Source organism: Ahaetulla prasina, chromosome 5, assembly GCF_028640845.1.
Source record: "Ahaetulla prasina isolate Xishuangbanna chromosome 5, ASM2864084v1, whole genome shotgun sequence".
Taxonomy (NCBI): domain Eukaryota; kingdom Metazoa; phylum Chordata; class Lepidosauria; order Squamata; family Colubridae; genus Ahaetulla; species Ahaetulla prasina.
This window is the reverse complement of record NC_080543.1, coordinates 4,416,389-4,434,052: the sequence shown is the minus strand read 5'-3', so window position 1 is coordinate 4,434,052 and position 17,664 is coordinate 4,416,389. Positions and strand designations below refer to the sequence as shown.

The 17,664-nt window shown below is 43.3% G+C and overlaps 1 protein-coding gene across 1 annotated transcript in view; it reads left to right on the top strand.

Moving 5' to 3' along the window:
• Positions 1 to 5,116, top strand: part of CAPN5 (calpain 5) — a 98,252-nt gene extending 93,136 nt beyond the window's left edge. The window contains exons 11-13 of the mRNA XM_058186655.1: positions 1,093 to 1,214; positions 3,283 to 3,419; positions 4,418 to 5,116. Of these exons, the coding sequence (XP_058042638.1) occupies positions 1,093 to 1,214; positions 3,283 to 3,419; positions 4,418 to 4,600 (442 nt within the window). The 3' untranslated portion in view covers positions 4,601 to 5,116. The remainder of the gene's footprint in view (positions 1 to 1,092; positions 1,215 to 3,282; positions 3,420 to 4,417) is intronic.
• The last annotated feature ends 12,548 nt before the right edge of the window (positions 5,117 to 17,664 follow it).

Below are 17,664 nucleotides of genomic sequence, written 5' to 3'. Positions count from 1 at the left end.
CAGGATACGGCTTCGTGCAAGCTTGCAGCAGCTGACATTTGTAAATCTGACTTGGAGACACGTCGCAGCCATCAATATATAATTAACGCATGATCAGTATTCATCCGGGACCTTCTCCACATTCACAAAACAGAATTAACCGGTTCTCCAAATTCACCTAAATTATCGTCCACGTACAAACCTAGGTTTGGTTAGAATTTGGATTAAGCTGCAAAAACCTAACCAGGGTTAAAACTATACGTGTTGTGCAAAGGCAGTCCCTCGGTCTTTCATCGATCTGGCTACGGACGTTGTGTGAAGCCCACCCCATGGCCTCTTTGCATTTTACAGTTTCTTACCTTGTTTAACTACAATTCAGAGCTGCTTTTCGTCGGATTGTGCCTGGTTGGTGTTCTGACCTAGGCTTCCTGAGTCATTAAAACACACGAGTAGTCCCCAAAAACCTCTTTTATTGAAACAGCTGTGAATTCTGTTCATTCACAGCTGAGTCCCAAATAGTTGTCAAGAGTCCTTCGGGATAAGGCTCTTAATCACCCACTTTTATCTCCCTTGACACGCTGCCAAAGACCTCATTGGCCATTAGCTTTGCAAGGCCACACGGAGCACAGAGTCAAAAAACGGAGCTTCAGAATTTAAACTGACCAGAACGAACAAAGTTGCTTCCTGCAAAAGCTCACATGCCTTTGCTCCTCTTTTTAAGTCTTATGAGAGGGGCCAATCGTCTCCCAGCCCTACTCCCGAGTCGTCCCTTTTGTTTTAACTGTTCTTGCCTTCTGGCAGCTCTGAGCATGTGCGCACTGGGAACAGGCCCCCCCTTCTGCCTCGCTGATGTCCGACTCTGGAGGCTTTGGAGGCAGCAGGTACCTCCCAGATGGCCCTTTCTCTGCCTCCGACGCAGAGCCCTCGTCCGAACCTTCCCCAGACTCCAGGACTGGTCGATGGTCCTCCTCAGCCTCCTCACTGGCAGACTCCGCTGCCGGCTCTGCAGGCTGCTGGCGGACCACAACAATTGGGTCCTTGCTTCTAAAGGAGGTTAATTCCCTGGTCTTCAAAATATCTGATATCTCTTGGGTTTTTCATCTTCTTTCTCAGAGAATTGACCTTGGACGAACCCCCTCACACCTGCTGGAGTGGAATATGTGGCTATCCCCAACTGGTGTCCCAAGTCCATGTCATCTCGGCTTCCGGGCTAAAGAATCAAGGCGCTGAAGAAGGTGGGTTTCAATCCATCCACAATCAAAGAGAAAGGAAATCAGGAAATAGGTGTCTTCTTATAAGCCAGTGTTTCTCAACGTTGGTGTCGTCTCCCACTCCCACTCCGACGACCGGGTCAAGGAAGTCCATGACAAACTTGGCAACGAACCCTCTGCAGCTTGCCAAGTGCCTTTGAGGTTTATCAGGGCAGGCAGGAGTCCAAGTTGTGACTTCAGCGATAGGGTCCGATATCAGCCAACTAGATAAGACTTTGCTTGAGTCAAGGTTGGAATGCCAAAAGCAGGTCCTTTATATAGGCTGTGGGGTGTGGCTCCATGACTCAGCATTTATCCAGGCCTGCCCCACCCCTCCTTCTGCTGGCATCGCCTCTCAGATCTCCGGAAGCGAGGGTCCTCCCACACTGAATTGTCTTCAACTGGATCTGCTGTCAGCTTCTGGGAAAGGGAGGGGTCAGAGGGATTAGGGACGAGTGATTTCAGCACCTGGCTGGCTTCCTGCTCTGAAGGCTGAGCCAAAGGAACACACGCCGTAGGAGTGAGGTTTATCGGGCTTGTTTGTTCACTCCTGGAATCCTCTCCCGGCATGGGGCCAGGGCCGGGAGCTGGAGGCATGACAGGCCGTTCATCTTCATTATCAGACTCGGAGTCTGATATATATATTTGTTTTCTGAGGTTTTCGCGGGTATTTGTATGTAGGTCTTTGGTTATTCGGGTTTTCTCCCGCGTAAAATTGGAAGTGTCTTGGCGACGTTTCGACGAAGTCTCATTCGTCATCTTCAGCTTTGTGCTTCTGGGAGCAATGTGTGACTGCAGCTGTTTCTTCCTTTTTAACTGCTAGTGGGGGTTTGAACTGATTGGGTGGGAGCTTGGCTGTGCTCTGATTGGATGGGGTTTTTTTGTGCTCTGATTGGATGGGGATGTGTCCTGTTTGGGTGGGGGCTTGGTTGTGCTCAGATTAGTCTGAGTTGCAGGGGGATTTGAGCTGGTGAGCTGCATTGCTGTTGTTTGGCTTCGTGTTTGTGGTCGTGCTACATCTTCATAGTGGGTGTCAGTCTGCTGCATGTATGGATTGGAGGGGTTTGAAATGGCTAATGTTGCAGCTGCGGTCTGGTTTCTAGTCCTTGGTCGTGCTTCATGATCAGTGTGGGTTTGGGTCTGCTTTCTGGGTGGATGTGCGGTGGTGACATCCTGTGTGGACCTGTGTGTAAAAAAAAATATGGATCAACTATATTAATTTGATATAATGAAGGGAACCATAGGAGAGGAACTATAGGCACTTTTGTGCTCTTATGCACGCCCCTTACAGTCCTCTTAGGAATGGGGTGAGGTCAATAGTAGACAGTTTTTGGTTGAAGATTTTGGGATTTTGAGTAGAGACTATGGAGTCAGGTAATGACTTCCAAGCATTAACAACTCTGTTACAGAAGTCATATTTTCTGCAATCAAGTTTGAAGCGGTTGACATTTAGCTTGAATCTGTTTTTTGCTCTTGTAATATTGCGATTGAAGCTGAAGTAGTCTTTTATAGGAAGGATATTGCAATAGATGATTTTGTGTGTTAAACACAGGTCATGTCGAAGTCGACGGAGTTGTAAGTTTTCTAATCCCAGGATTTCAAGCAATCTTTGCCAGCAAGCTTCTTGTATATAAACAGAGAGCAAACCCTACTCCCTTCTAGCATTGAGGATGTTCCCTAGTTGGGTCATGAAACGTTTGCAAGAAAACCACCAACCTCAGAGAGCAGCAAGGGCCCCACAGTTCAAACCCCAAGCTACAAATATTCTTTTCTATTGGTGGAATTTCTCCTTCACCTCTTACGTTCCTCATAGTAGTAGAAGAAGTTTGGCTGAAAGGGCATACTTGGAGAATATTTGGAGAATTTTGGAAACTGGTCATACAATGATTCTGTGGCAATAATTTGCGGAAACCGGTCATACAATGCGAATTTTAAGGAAGGAATTTAAGAATCAAGGAATTTTAAGAATTTTAAGAATCAAGACAGGCTTACTTACTTAAGGGGAAGAGGAAACAATGAGTTGACAATTCCTTTCGTTTCCCTTGGACCTCAGGAGTGGATCCCTATGTGATCATAAAGTGCGAAGGGGAGAAAATTCGATCACCGGTACTGAAGAACACCCTGGCGCCAGAATTCGATGTCAAAGGACTTTTCTACCGCAAGAAACCGGGGCAGCCGATCATAATTCAGGTAATGGACAACATAAAATAAAATATAAAATAACTTAAATAAAATATGATATAACTTAAACAAAATATAAAATAACTTAAACAAAATATGAAATAAATAAAATATAAAATAACTTAAACAAAATATGAAATAAATAAAATATAAAATAACTTAAACAAAATATAAAATAAAGAAAATATAAAATACCTTAAACAAAATATAAAAACAAAATGAAATTCAACAGTGAAAAAAGGAAGGTTCGTACATTTAGGCAAGAAAACCAAAATGCACAGGTACCATATATGTGGTACCTTGCTCAATAGTAGTACCTGTGAGAGGGATCTTGGAGTCCTAGTGGACAATCATTTAGATATGAGCCAGCAGTGTGCAGCTGCTGCTAAAAAAGCCAACACAGTTCATAAACAGAGGGATAGAATCAAGATCACGTGAAGTGTTAATACCACTTTATAAGGCCTTGGTAAGGCCACACTTGGAATATTGCATCCAGTTTTGGTTGCCACGATGTAAAAAAAAAAATGTTGAGACTCTAGAAAGAGTGCAGAGAAGAGCAACAAAGAGGATTAGGGGACTGGAGGCTAAAACATATGAAGAACGGTTGCAGGAACTGGGTATGTCTAGTTTAATGAAAAGAAGGACTAGGGGAGACATGATAGCAGTCTTCCAATATCTCAGGGGCTGCCCCAAAGAAGAGGGAGTCAAGCTATTCTCCAAAGCACTTGAAGGCAGAACAAGAAGCAACAGGTGGAAACTAATCAAGGAGAGAAGCAACTTAGAACTAAGGAGACATTTCCTGACAGTGAGGACAATTAACCAGTGGAACAGCTTGCCACCAGATGTTGCGAATGCTCCAACACTGGAGGTTTTTAAGAAGAGACTGAACAGCCACTTGTCTCAAATGGTATCAGGTTTCCTGCTTGAGCAGGGGGTTGGACTAGAAGACCGCCAAGGCCCCTTCCAACTCTGTTATTTGGTTATTCTTCCTCTTTCTCTCCCTCCAGATATGGAACCACAACCTGATCACAGATGAGTTTCTGGGTCAAGTCGCCTTGGTCGGAGACCCCAGCGAGCTTCAACCTTTGCACATTCTCCACCTCCAAGACAGAGGGAGCAAACGGGTTTCGGATCTTCCCGGCGTTCTTAAGGTGCAGCTGTTGAGTAGCAACGTTCTCACGAGCATCTGAGACCACAGAGCCCAGGCGGTGGCCTTCTCTGCTCTACGCCATCTTCCAGGATTCCTCTATGTACGTCATTGTGTGTGCCTGTCAGTTGTCTCCGTAGACCGTGCATGTCTTCACTTTTGAAATGGGACCAGCCCTTCTAAGTTCAGTCTGGGTTGTTTTTCACAATTTGACACAAAAAGGTGCCTTTTTTCCAAGAAGCCAAAATGCGACGTCTTCCTCACCTCCTCCTCTTCTTCTCCTTCTTCTTCTCCTCCTCCTCCCCTTCTCCTCCTCCTCCTCCTTCCTCTTCCTCTCCTTCTCCTCCTTCTCCTTCTTCTCCTTCTCCTTCTTCTTTTCTCCTCCTCCTCCTCCTCTTCCTCTTCTTCTTCCTCTCCTTCTCCTTCTCCCTCTCCTTCTCCTTCTCCTTTTCTCCTCCTCCTCCCCATCCCCTTCTCCTCCTCCTCCTCTTCTTCCTCTTCCTCTTCCTCTCCTTCTTCTTCTCCTTCTTTTCTCCTTCTCCTCCCCTTCTCCTCCTCCTCCTGCTTCTTCTCCTTCTCTTTCTCCTCCTCCTTCTTCTTCTCTTTTCTTTTTTCTCCTCCTCCTTCTCCTCCTTCTTCTTCTTCTTTTCTCCTCCTCCTCCTCCCCTCCTCCTCCTCCTCCCCATCCTCTTCTTCTTCCTCTCCTCCTTCTCCTTCTCCTTCTCCTTCTCCTTCTTCTTTTCTCCTCCTCCTCCTCCTTCCTGGGACATCATCAGTAACCAAAGTTGGAAGGTCAACTCACACAGAGAAATTCCCGAGCCAACGTTCTGTGCAAAAAAAAAACTGACGGAGGGACGCAACTCCCCCTCTGCGCACACACGGGTGTGACCAGCCTGTGAGTCGCATCGCCATATTTGCCAAAGGGCACAGTCTTCATCGATGCACCGTGGGTGGTGCTGTCTACATCCATGGAGGACAAAGCTAGGGGGACGCAAGACGGACAGCCTCATCGGACATGATGTGTGCGATACCCGTTGTGGGCCCTCTGCAGGAATTGCATAAGATCTAAGCTTAGCCATGGAAGTCTCTACAGCTTGGTTTGCATTTCATTAACCATTCCAGTCCTTAAGATGCCTTCCGTTGTCCTTTTGATTTCAACGGGAGTTTTTTGTTTATTATTATTTCAACAGGAATTGCTTTCGTCTTCCTGGGTTTTTAAAAGAAAATTTTAAAATAAATAACGAAGTTGAGTGTTTCAGGAGCTGAATCCCATCTCCAGTATCCGACAGAACAGCGTTTCTCAAACTCAGGAACTTTTAAGCCTTGTGGACTTCCAACTCCCAGAACTCCCCAAGCTGGCTGGGGAATTCTGGGAGTTGAAGTCCACATGGTTTAAACTACTGAGATTAAGAAACACTGCCCTAGATTTACAATTCACTCACATAAATCCTTGAAACAGAACAGGGAAATAAATATATATATATATATATATATATATATATATATATATATATATATATATATATATATATATATAGGTCTTTGGTTGTTCGGGTTTTCTCCGTGTAAATTGGAAGTGTCTTGGCAACATTTCGACGAAGTCTCATTCGTCATCTTCAGGCTTCAGCTTCGTGCTTCTGGGAGCAATGTGTGACTGCAGCTGTTTCTTCCTTTTAACTGCTAGTGGGGGTTTGAACTGATTGGGTGGGGGCTTGGCTGTGCTCTGATTGGATGGGGTTTTCTGTGCTCTGATTGGCTGGGGTGTGTCCTGTGTTGGGGCTTGGTTGTGCTCAGATTAGTCTGAGTTGCAGGGGATTTGAGCTGGTGAGCTGCATAGCTGTTGTTTGGCTTTGTGGTCGTGCTACATCTTCATAGTGGGTGTCAGTCTGCTGCATGAATGGATTGGAGGGGTTTGAATTGGCTAATGTTGCAGCTGCAGTCTGGCTTCTGGTCCTTGGTCGTGCTTCATGATCAGTGTGGGTTTGGGTCTGCTTTCTGGGTGGATGTGTGGTGGTGACATCCTGTGTGGACCTCGTGAGTGTCCAATCAGAGCACAGCCAAGTTCCCACCCAATCAGTTCAAACCCCCACTAGCAGTTAAAAAGGAAGAAACAGCTGCAGTCACACATTGCTCCCAGAAGCACGAAGCTGAAGCCTGAAGATGACGAATGAGACTTCGTCGAAACGTCGCCAAGACACTTCCAATTTTACGTGGGAGAAAACCCGAATAACCAAAGATCTACATACAAACACCTGCGAAAACCTCAGAAAACAAATATATATATATTTTTTATATATATATAAATATATATATATATATATATATATATATATATATATATATATATATATTTATATATATATTTATATATTTATATATATATATATATAAAAGTATTGCAATAAGGAAAAAAATTTCCAGATTGGAGGTCTTCCCCAAACATTGTGGTTATTGTTAAATTCACGCACACCCCATTTGTAAGTCTGTGGGTGCGCAACAGGGAAACGAAATGATTTTGTCTTATGGCCATATTTTTAAAGAGTATTTTCCACATAAATATCCAGGTGCCACAGAAATATTTTTGAGTCGTTGAAGCGCCATTGGCTTGTTTTACGTTTTTTACTCTTGGTTTGACTGTTTGTTTTTTTTACTCTTCCTGTAGAAATTTCCCATGTAAAATAAACCAATTTTTTTGAAAATTTAGACGGAGTTGAATTTCCATCATGGAACAGTCTTTAATCCGTCGCATCCTCCGAGAGCGTTTTTCCTCCCCCGTTTTTTTTTTTATAGAACACCCCAAATTCATTTGAAGCTTTTCCAATTTACATTTCTGAAAAAACAAGCTTCCTTTAAGTCACTAAATGAACTGTTGTAAGTCAAGGACTGCCTGATTTGTACCTTTTGGTTTCTGCTAATCCAAAGTGGCGGTGGGGGGAGTCATATTTGTGTTAGAATCAAGCTCCAATTTTGAGGGTTTGGGGATCAATCTGTAGAGAAAGAAGCTTTTACAAGAGGTGACGAATTTTGAAAGCACCGTGTTTTGCCAAGGACCGAAAGTGTTTTCACTCGTTCTGTTTTATCCTTCTGTAAAAGAGCAGTGAATGCTTCATATTGTAGTAAAATTAATGTGAAATGGATCCCTGCAAACGAGGATCGATAACAAAGATTCGGATTAAGGGCAGTTGTGCTGTTTGTAAAACGGTTAACGATGCACATCCTGAGAAATCAACCATCATCTTATCGCCCTGACCTTGTTTCCGCTACGGCCCAAACTCCTTATTCCTTTTCCGTGCCATGTCTCCCCAAATAAACCTACATGTGGAAAGCATTGCAGGTAGTCCTCGACTTACGACCACAATCGAGGCCATACATTGTCGTTGCTATGCGAGACAAGTTGCAGAGTGAGTTTTGCTCCCATTTTTTACGACCTTACCTGTCACCCTTGTTAAGCGAATCACTGCCATTCTTAAGTTAGTCACACGGTTGTTAAGTGAATCTGGCTTTCCCCTGGACTTGGCTCATCAAAAGATCACAAAAAATGGGATCATAAGACCCCCAGGATACTAAAAACCGTCATAAGTACACGCCAGTTGCCAAGTGTCTGGATTTTGATCACGTGACATCGGGAGGCTGCAGCGGTCGTAAGTGTGAAAAATTGGTCCCAACTCACTTTTTTCCGTGCCGTTGTAACTTTGAACGGTCACTAAAAGGATAGTTGTAAGTCGAGGACTTAACCACAATTTATCCAGAAGGAAATTCTACTCGCCATTTTTTCTGCTCTTATTTTGTCTTTTCCAAAAATCCGATAGTCGCGTAATCTTCTGTTTATTTCGGTCTTCTCAAATCTTAGCATAAACCCCATCCCTTTTTAAAATTCCAAATTTTAAATAATTCGCTGAATTATTCTTTATTAATAGTATTCTCAACGTTAACAACTTTTGGATAGGTGGACTTCAACTCCCAGCATTCCCAGCCGGCATCCTGGCTGGGGAATGCTGGGAGTTGAAGTCCGTAGATGTCAGCTGCGGGCTATTATGGGAATTGAAGTCCACACAAATTGAGAATTGAGAAAACTCTGCTTTTACAATACATCTCTCTTTGTATCTTTTATTGTGGTGTGTCTTTTTTGAATTCATTTTCCTTCCTTGCGTTTCTAATAATTTGAAGGAAAGTTATTGAACTTGGGAACATATTAACATTATGACTGTCCTTGCAATTATGAAATCAGGTAAAACCGAAGATGTTTGATTTCTGATTTTGCTGGTTCTGTCAGCCATTTTTATAAGTTTATAAAGTCTTGTGTCACTTGCACTTTATTCAATGGATGCTTCGTGAAATATATGAATGCAGATTTGGGGGAGAATGTCTTGATTATATGGGATTTTAAATGCATTGAAATAAGCCGGCTGTACGAGATTTGTAATTAAAAGCCAAAACAGAACCAACGTTTGGACTGTTAATAACGGTTTAATTTTGACTGCTGTTTGTGTGGGACCTTCTTTTCAAGAACCTGCGCCCCGTTGTTGTTTTTTTCCTTACGTACATTGAAAGTCGCTCCCAAGAATGGGAATAAGAGAATAAATGTGTTTGCATGAAAGATTGGATAGAAATCGTAGAACTTTTTTTAAAAATTAAAAGAGCAAGTCTGAGCCAAACAAAATCATACACGCACACCAGGTTTGGAGCCTTCTTGATTGGTGACTTCTTCAATTATAATTATTTTAAATTGTAATTATAATTTTCAGAATAATATAAAATCATTTTAACAGACTATAACAAAGTAACAGTTGGAAGGGACCTTGGAGGTCTTCTAGTCCAACCCCCTGCCCAGGCAGGAAACCCTACACCATTTCAGACAAATGATTATCCAATCTCTTCTTAAAAACTTCCAGTGTTGGAGCATTTACAACTTCTGGAGGCAAGTTGTTCCACTGGTTAATTGTTCACACTGTCAGGAAATTTCTTCTTTGTTCTAAGTTGCTTCTCTCCTTGATGAGTTTCCATCCGTTGCTTCTCGTCCTGCCTTCAGGTGCTTTGGAGAACAGCTGGACTCCCTCTTCTTTGGGGCAGCCCCTGAGATATTGGAAGACTGCTATCATGTCTCCCCTAGTCCTTCTTTTCATTAAACATTCCCAGTTCCTGCAACCGTTCTTCATATGTTTTATCTTGCAATCCCCTAATCATCTTTTTTGCTCTTCTCTGCACTCTTTCTAGAGTCTCAACATCTTTTTTATATCGTGGCGACCAAAACTGGATGCAGGATTCCAAGTGTGGCCTTACTAAGGCACTATAAAGTAGTATTAACACTTTAAGATTCGAGATATTTCAAACATGAACTATTTGAGCTTTTATATGATTCTACAATTGTGCTTCTTTTTCATAAGAATTGGTATTTCTGACAGCTGTATCTTCATTCTTCTTCCCTGAAGAATGGGGGTTATGGAAATCAGCAAGTGTTGTTTTTGAAACACATCTGGAGAACATCGGGGAGAAGAAGGGTGTACTACACAAAGCAGAAACCTGGTTTTGAAACAGCTGCATTTGCACAAAAATCCTTAAGTCAAAAAGGAGCACAGGGCGGTTGGGAACATCTTAAAAATAAAGCAGTGGAGTTATTATAAACTGTACCGTTTCATTAAGAATTAAAAGGGATTGAGATCAGTTTAAGAAATCTCCTTCCCTCCCCCCATTCCTTCCTTCCCTCCTTCCTTCCTTCCTTCCTTTCTTTCTTCCCTCCCTCCTTCTTTCCTTCCTCCTTCCTCCTCCTCTCCCTTCCATCCTTCCTCTTCCCTCCTCCTCCCCCTTCCTTCTTTCCTTCCTCCTTCCTCCCTCCTCCCCCTTCCTTCCCTCCCCCCCCTTCCTTCCTTCCCTCCTTCCCTCCTTTCTTCCCTCCCTCCCTCACACCTTCCTTCTTTCCTTCCCTCCTTCCCTCCCTCCTTCTTTCCTTCCCTCCTTCCCTCCCTCCCTCTCCCCTTCCATCCATCCTTCCTTCACTCCCTCCCTCCCTCCCCCTTCCTTCTTTCCTTCCCTCCCTCCCTCTCCCCTTCCATCCTTCCTTCCTTCTCTCCCTCCCTCCCTCCCCGCTTCCTTCCTTCTTTCCTTCCCTCCCTCCCTCTCCCCTTCCCTCCTTCCTTCCTTCCTTCCCTCCCTCCCTCTGTCAATATTAATTGCAATTAATAATAACTTCCTGCTTGCAACCACAAGGTGGCGCTGACACCACTTCTGGCTTTGAATTTGTAAAATTCTTCCTTAATTCTATTATTGTGCAATCTATACCAGGGGTCACCAACCTTTTGGGCTTCAAGGACCACCAAATTCATAATTTTAAAACCCGCGGACCACTAATATGAATTTTTAAAAAAAGATAAATAGTATTTAGTGCAATATAAAAAAAATGCAAATAACCTTTCTGGGGGCCACCAAAATTCTCTTGCGGATCGCCAGTGGTCCACGGACCACCGGTTGGTGACCGTTGCACTACACAATGGTCCTCAGCTTACGATCATAATTAGGGCTGGAAATACAGTTGTTAAGCGAGCCAGCGCATGACCGTGGCTGATTTTACGACCTTCTTTGCGGCTGTCATCAAGTGAGCCGATTTTCACCAAGGGGCATTTTTTCCTGGAAAGTAGAAATCGACACCAGAACCCAGAAAAAACTGCTGAAAATATTATGTCATATAACTGGGGGACACTGCAAACAGTGGTAATAGAAGTTGATTGACAAGTGCCCAAGGTATAATCAATTATGTGACCATAGGGGTGGTTGTAAATTGAAGATTACCCTTATTGGGGCAAGTTAAGCGAAGATATATGTAGTCCTTGCTTAAGGACCATTCAAAGTTACGACACACCTCCCCAGGGCTGTTACAACCCATTTTTGATGTGTGGACATCAAAAACAGATCATAACTAGCCTTGGGCAGGTGCGGCGTAACTTTGGTTGTTAAGCAAGGACTTCATGTATCTTGTCCTCATACAACTTACAACCACAATTTATCCCCAAATTTCTGTAGCTGAGCAAGACAGTTAAGTTGAGTTTTTCCCTGTAACCTATTACGTAATTGATGATCTATGGCTGGAGGTTTTCAAAAATACTGGATAATTGTTTGAGATGGTATAAAGTCTCCTGCCTTCAACAGGAGCGGGTTGGAGTAGATGACCTCCTAAGGTCCCTTCCAACCCTATGATTCTGTGTTCTATGGATTAGATTTTAGATTAGATTTTAAATTTTATATTGGTTTTAATGGGTTTTATTATTTATATTGTTTTTTAAAAAATTTGGCCATGTAGAATAAGTTTTTTAACTGTTATTTTATTCTGTATTTATATGTACTTTTTTTATTCGCCTGTGAACCGCCCTGAGTCCCTAGGGAGATAGGGTGGTATACAAATGTGATAAATAAATAAATAAATAAATATAAAAATAATGATTCTATGTCCTAAGTACGGTTTGCTGAATAAACAATAATTGTCTTGGCTTGCCAGCCCTTTCTGCAGGGAAGATAATTTATACACATTTAATCAAGATGCTAAATGCATAAATCAGAGTTTATCTGGGTCCCTAAATCAGAATAACCGAAGGAAGAGACTTTGGGGATTCAATTTTGCAGCTGATTTATTATAACCAGCGGTCAAAACATTAACAAATCGGTTGATTTTTTTTTTTTAAGCACCTTTTAAAATTAACACATTTTACTGGAAGGCAGAAATCTCTTGTGAATAAATATCCTGCTTCATTAAATACAATGTTTGTGATTCTTTGCAGTTCATAAAACCTTCTGCCGTTTTAATAAAAAGGGTTACCCTTCAAAAGTAGTACCAGATTCTTTCTGAATTCTGGTTGCTTAATTTGCACTTTGCTTGTCAGAAGAAACATGGAATCGCAGGTTGGGGAGGGACCTTGGAGGTCTTCTAGTCCAACCCCCTGCCTAAGCAGGAAACCCTGGCCAATACCATTTCAGAAAAGTGGCTGTCCAGTCTCTTCTTGAAAACCTCCAGTGATGGAGCACCCACAACTTCTGGAGGCAAGTAGTTCCTCTGGTTAATTGTTCTCACTGGCAGGAAATTTATAATTCTAGATTAGATTCCTTTTTCCCCCCACTGATTACTCCTTGTCCTGCCCTCTCCTGCTTTTTCTAACCTCTCTGGCTTGATTTCAAAAATCCTCTAAAAACCTAATCTAATCAATCCTTCCTTCCTTCCTTCCTTCCTTCCTTCCTTCCTTCCTTCCTTCCTTCCTTCCTTCCTTCCTTCCTTCCTTCCTTCCTTCCTCTCCCTCCCTCCCTCCCTTATAATTTCATAAGTTAACTCAAGGAGGTGAACATAAATAAAACACCTTCCTCCTATTTTTCCCACAAGAAGAACCTTGTGAGGTGGGTTGGGCTGAGAAGAGAGGGACTGGCCCAAAGTCACCCAGCTGGCTTTCATACCTAAGGCGGGACTAGAACTCACCATCTCCTGGTGATTGGCCCAAAGCCATCCAGTAGGCTTCCATGACTAAGGTGGGACTAGAATTCCCAGTCTCCTGGTGATTGGCCCAAAGTCGCACATAAGGCTTCCATGACTAAGTTGGAACTAGAACTCACCGTCTCCTGGTGATTGGCCCAAAGTCACCCAGCTGGCTTCCATGCCTAAGGGAGGACTATAACTCACCGTCTCCTGGTGATTGGCCCAAAGTCACCCAGCTGGCTTTCATGCCTAATGTGGGACTAGAACTCACCGTCTCCTGGTGATTGGCCCAAAGTCACCCAGCAGGCTTCCATGCCTAAGGGAGGACTAGAACTCACCATCTCCTGGTGATTGGCCCAAAGTCACCCAGCAGGCTTCCATGCCTAAGGGAGGACTAGAACTCACCATCTCCTGGTGATTGGCCCAAAGTCACCCAGCAGGCTTCCATGACTAAGTTGGAACTAGAACTCACCGTCTCCTGCTGATTGGCCCAAAGTCACCCAGCTGGCTTTCATGCCTAATGTGGGACTAGAACTCACCGTCTCCTGGCCCAAAGTCATCCAGCAGGCTTCCAGGCCTAAGGGAGGACTAGAACTCACCGTCTCCTAGTGATCGGCACAAAGTCGTCATCCAGCCGGCTTTCACGCCTGGGGTGTGACTTGAACTCAACGGCGTCTCACTTGTTAGCTGGGTCCCTTCGCCGCTCGGCCCAAGGGGGCTCCTCCTCCCTCCCAGTTGTCGTCTTTCTAGGTTATTCTTCTCCGAGGGTGCCTCTAACTCCTCCCTTCCCCCTGAGCAGCCTGGTATGTATGAATGGGCAGCTATTGAAGCGAAACAGGTGCTGAATGCCAATGGGAAGCGGAAAGAATCCGGGCACGACGGAGAAATGGAGATCGGAGCGACGATGATGATGGTGATGCCTCTGTTTCCCCTCCGCATCACGGCCGCTGCTCACCTTTGCTCGGTTCCTGCCCCGGTTGGTTTCTGAACCTGCTTTGAAAGACCCAAAGAATCTCCAGATTTTGAGTCAGGAATTAAAAACACCCAAAAAAAAGAGAGGAAAATTGCTGCTGTGACTTAAGGTAAGGAGGGGCAAAGGTGGGCGATTCCAGATTCATTGATATGAATTCATACGCATTTGCTCAAAAGCCTTTGGATTTTGTCACTTCTTAACTGTCTTTTCTTGAACCCGGGTGGATATTTAAATTATCTTTTTTTTTTTTAAATACTTACTTCGCTGGAGGGTGGAAAGGCTACCCTGCACAAAGATCCTTTTCAAAAGGGAAATAACTTTATTGAAACTGGATCGCCTCTTAGGATTCATCTCAATTCGGGAAATCCAAACACACGAATCGGATGGGATATATATATTTTTTTTCCTTACCAGGTCGCCGGGCCTCTGAATTTGCAGGGTTTTGGTTTTTTTCTTTCTTCCTCTTGCATTTGCAAAGCTTTTAGGAATGTGCAGAGCGAAGGCACGTGCTTGGTTTTCAAAGGATACCAGCATTTTTTGTGACCAGGCATCGACCAGGTCTGGCCTCTTGAATGGAATAAAGGTGAACCAGGGTTTTTTTTGTTTTTGAGTGGGGATCTGTGAGGTGCAGGAATTTAGGTGTTTGGGCAAACAAACGGCTGAAAAATATAGCAGCATTTTCTCTTTCTTTCTTTCTTTCTCTTTCTTCCTTTCTTCCTTCCTTCTTTCCTTCCTTCCTATCTGCCTTCCTTCTCTCTCTCTCTCTCTCTCTTTCTCTCTCTCTCTCTCTCTTTATTTCTTCTTCCTTTCTTCCCTCTTTTCTTCTCTTTCTTTTCTCTCTCTCTCTTTCCCTTCCTTCCTTCCTTCCTTCCTTCCTTCCTTCCTTCCTTCCTTCCTTCCTTCCTTCCTTCCTTCCTTCCTTCCTTCCTTCCTTCTCTCTCCTTTCTTTCTTTTCTCTCTCTCTCTCATTCTTTCTTTTTCTCTTTCTTTTTCTTTCTCTTCCTTCCTTCCTTCCTTCCTTCCTTCCTTCCTTCCTTCCTTCCTTCTCTCCTGCCTTCCTTCTCTTTCTTTCTCTTTCTTTCTCTCTCCTTTTCTTTCTTTTTCTTCTTCCTTCCTTCCTTCCTTCTTTCCTCCCTCCCTCCCTCCCTCCCACCGCCTATCTCAGCAAGTGACATTTTAGCTCAATATTTATTTTATAAAAACCACAACTTCGGACCAAATGATGTTTTCAGGCTGTTGAAAACACAGTTTCCACCTGCAATGATTTGACTGCTGTCATACCAAGCCACAGTTTGCTGTATAATAAGCCAGAATCGACTGCTTACTTGTACAGCAATAGGTTAAACCCCAAGACCCAGCCTCTAAATCATGATGTCTGAGTTTATTTAAAATGTTAAGCCCCAAACTTCAAGTAGATTATGGCTCTGTAGAACTCTAGCCCGTGAAGAGGAGTAAAAGCAAATATTCAAGCGGGTTGCATTGTGTTCGTATTGCATGGTTAGACACGGTCCGTGCTCAATGTTGTAGGTCTGCATTGAACCATAGAGAAAGCATTCTGGTAGATTTCCACAAGAGGCAAAAGACGTCCTTACAGGTGGTCCTCGACTTACGACCACAACTGCGCCCAACATTTCTGTTGTTAAGTAAGGCAGTCGTTAAGTGAGTTCCCCCCCATTTTACGACCTTTCTTGCTGACACAAGTTGCTCAGTGAATCCGGCTTCCTCCTTGACTTTGCTTGTCAGAAGTTCACGAAAGCAACACTGCGGCCATCATAAATGTGAGCCGGTTGCCAAGCATCTGAATTTTGATCACGTGATCATAAGGGTGCTACAGCGGTCGTTAAGGGTGAAAAACAGCCATAAGTCACTTTTTCTCAGTGCCATTTGTAACTTGGAACGGCCACTAAACAAGGACTTCTTGTAAGAAGTGGAGATTCAGCTGTCATGCAGTCACAACTGTTTCTCCTAGAACAGGAATGAACACATGCAATCCATCCCCTGCTGAGTGCGTTAATCCAAATTACTGCATCCCAGACCGTGTGGATTGGTACGTGATATTAGACGCAGTACAGGGCAGCTGGATAATTGTTAAACATAATTGTGTTTGGGGAAAACTCAGCTCTTGTTTTCCCTGTTGTGGAATAAGCCATCCTGGTGGTAGCCGAACACCAGCTATATTTAAACAAAATATTGTTTAAATAAACAATATTTAATTAAACATTTCGTCTGAACGCAATTAGATTTGTGATTTGACCTGGCTGCGGAAGTTAGGTTACAAGAGACTGATTCTCTGAATATCGTGCCCTCCGGATGCGTTGGGTGTCATCTTCCATAAACTGGGGAATTTTGTAAACTGAACTCCACTGTGTTTCGAGAAAATTGGAATATTTTGGAATATTGGATTCAGTTTTGGTCGCCACGATGTAAAAAAGATGTTGAGACTCTAGAAAGAGTGCAGAGAAGAGCAACAAAGATGATGAGGGGACTGGAGGCCTAAAACATATAAAGAACGGTTGCAGGAACTTGGTATGCCTAGTTTAATGAAAAGAAAGACCAGGGGAGACATGATAGCAATTTTCCAATATCTCAGGGGTTGCCCCAAAGAAGAGGGAGTCAAGCTATTCTCCAAAGCACCTGAGCGCAGAACAAGAAGCAATGGGTGGAAACTGATCAAGGAGACAAGCAACTTAGAACTAAGGAGAAATTTCCTGACAGTTAGAATAATCAATAAGTGGAACAACTTGCCTGCAGAAATTGTGAATCCTCCAACACTGGAAATTTTTAAGAAAATGTTGGATAGCCATTTGTCTGAAATGGTGTAGGGTTTCCTGCCTGGGCAGGGGGTTGGACTAGAAGACCTCCAAGGTCCCTTCCAACTCTGTTATTATATTATTATATTATATATTAAAATTTGAGCTGTACTGCAAAGTCGCATTCTATAGAGCAAATTTTTTCAATCTTGACAACTTTAAAATGTGTGGACTTGAATTCCCAGAATTGCCCAGCCAGCATAGTTTAAAATGTGTGGAATTTAGTTCCCCAAATTCCCCAGCCAGCATATTTTAAGATAAGTGGACTTCAACTCCCAGAATTCCCTAGCCAGCATGCTTTAAGATGCATGGACTTCAACTCCCAAAATTCCTCAGCCAATATGCTTTATATTGTGCAGACTTAATAATAATAATAACAACAGAGTTGGAAGGGACCTTGGAGGCCTTCTAGTCCAACCCCCTGCCCAGGCAGGAAACCCTACATCATCTCAGACAGATGGTTATCCAACATTTTCTTAAAAATTTCCAGTGTTGGAGCATTTACAACTTCTGGAGGCAGATTGTTCCACTGGTTAATTGTTCTAACTGTCAGGAAATTTCTCCTTAGTTCTAAGTTGCTTCTTTCTTTGATCAGTTTCCACCCATTGCTTCTTGTTCTACCCTCAGGTGTTTTGGAGAATAGTTTGACTCCCTCTTCTTTGTGGCAACCCCTGAGATATTGGAAGACTGTTATCATGTCTCCCCTAGTCCTTCTTTTTATTAAACTAGACATACCCAGTTCCTGCAACCGTTCTTCATATGTTTTAGCCTCCAGTCCCCTCATCATCTTTGTTGCTCTTCAATTCCCAGAATTCTCCAACCAGCAATGGATCTTAAAATCATGAAGGCTAAAGAAAATTGCTACAGAGACTAGC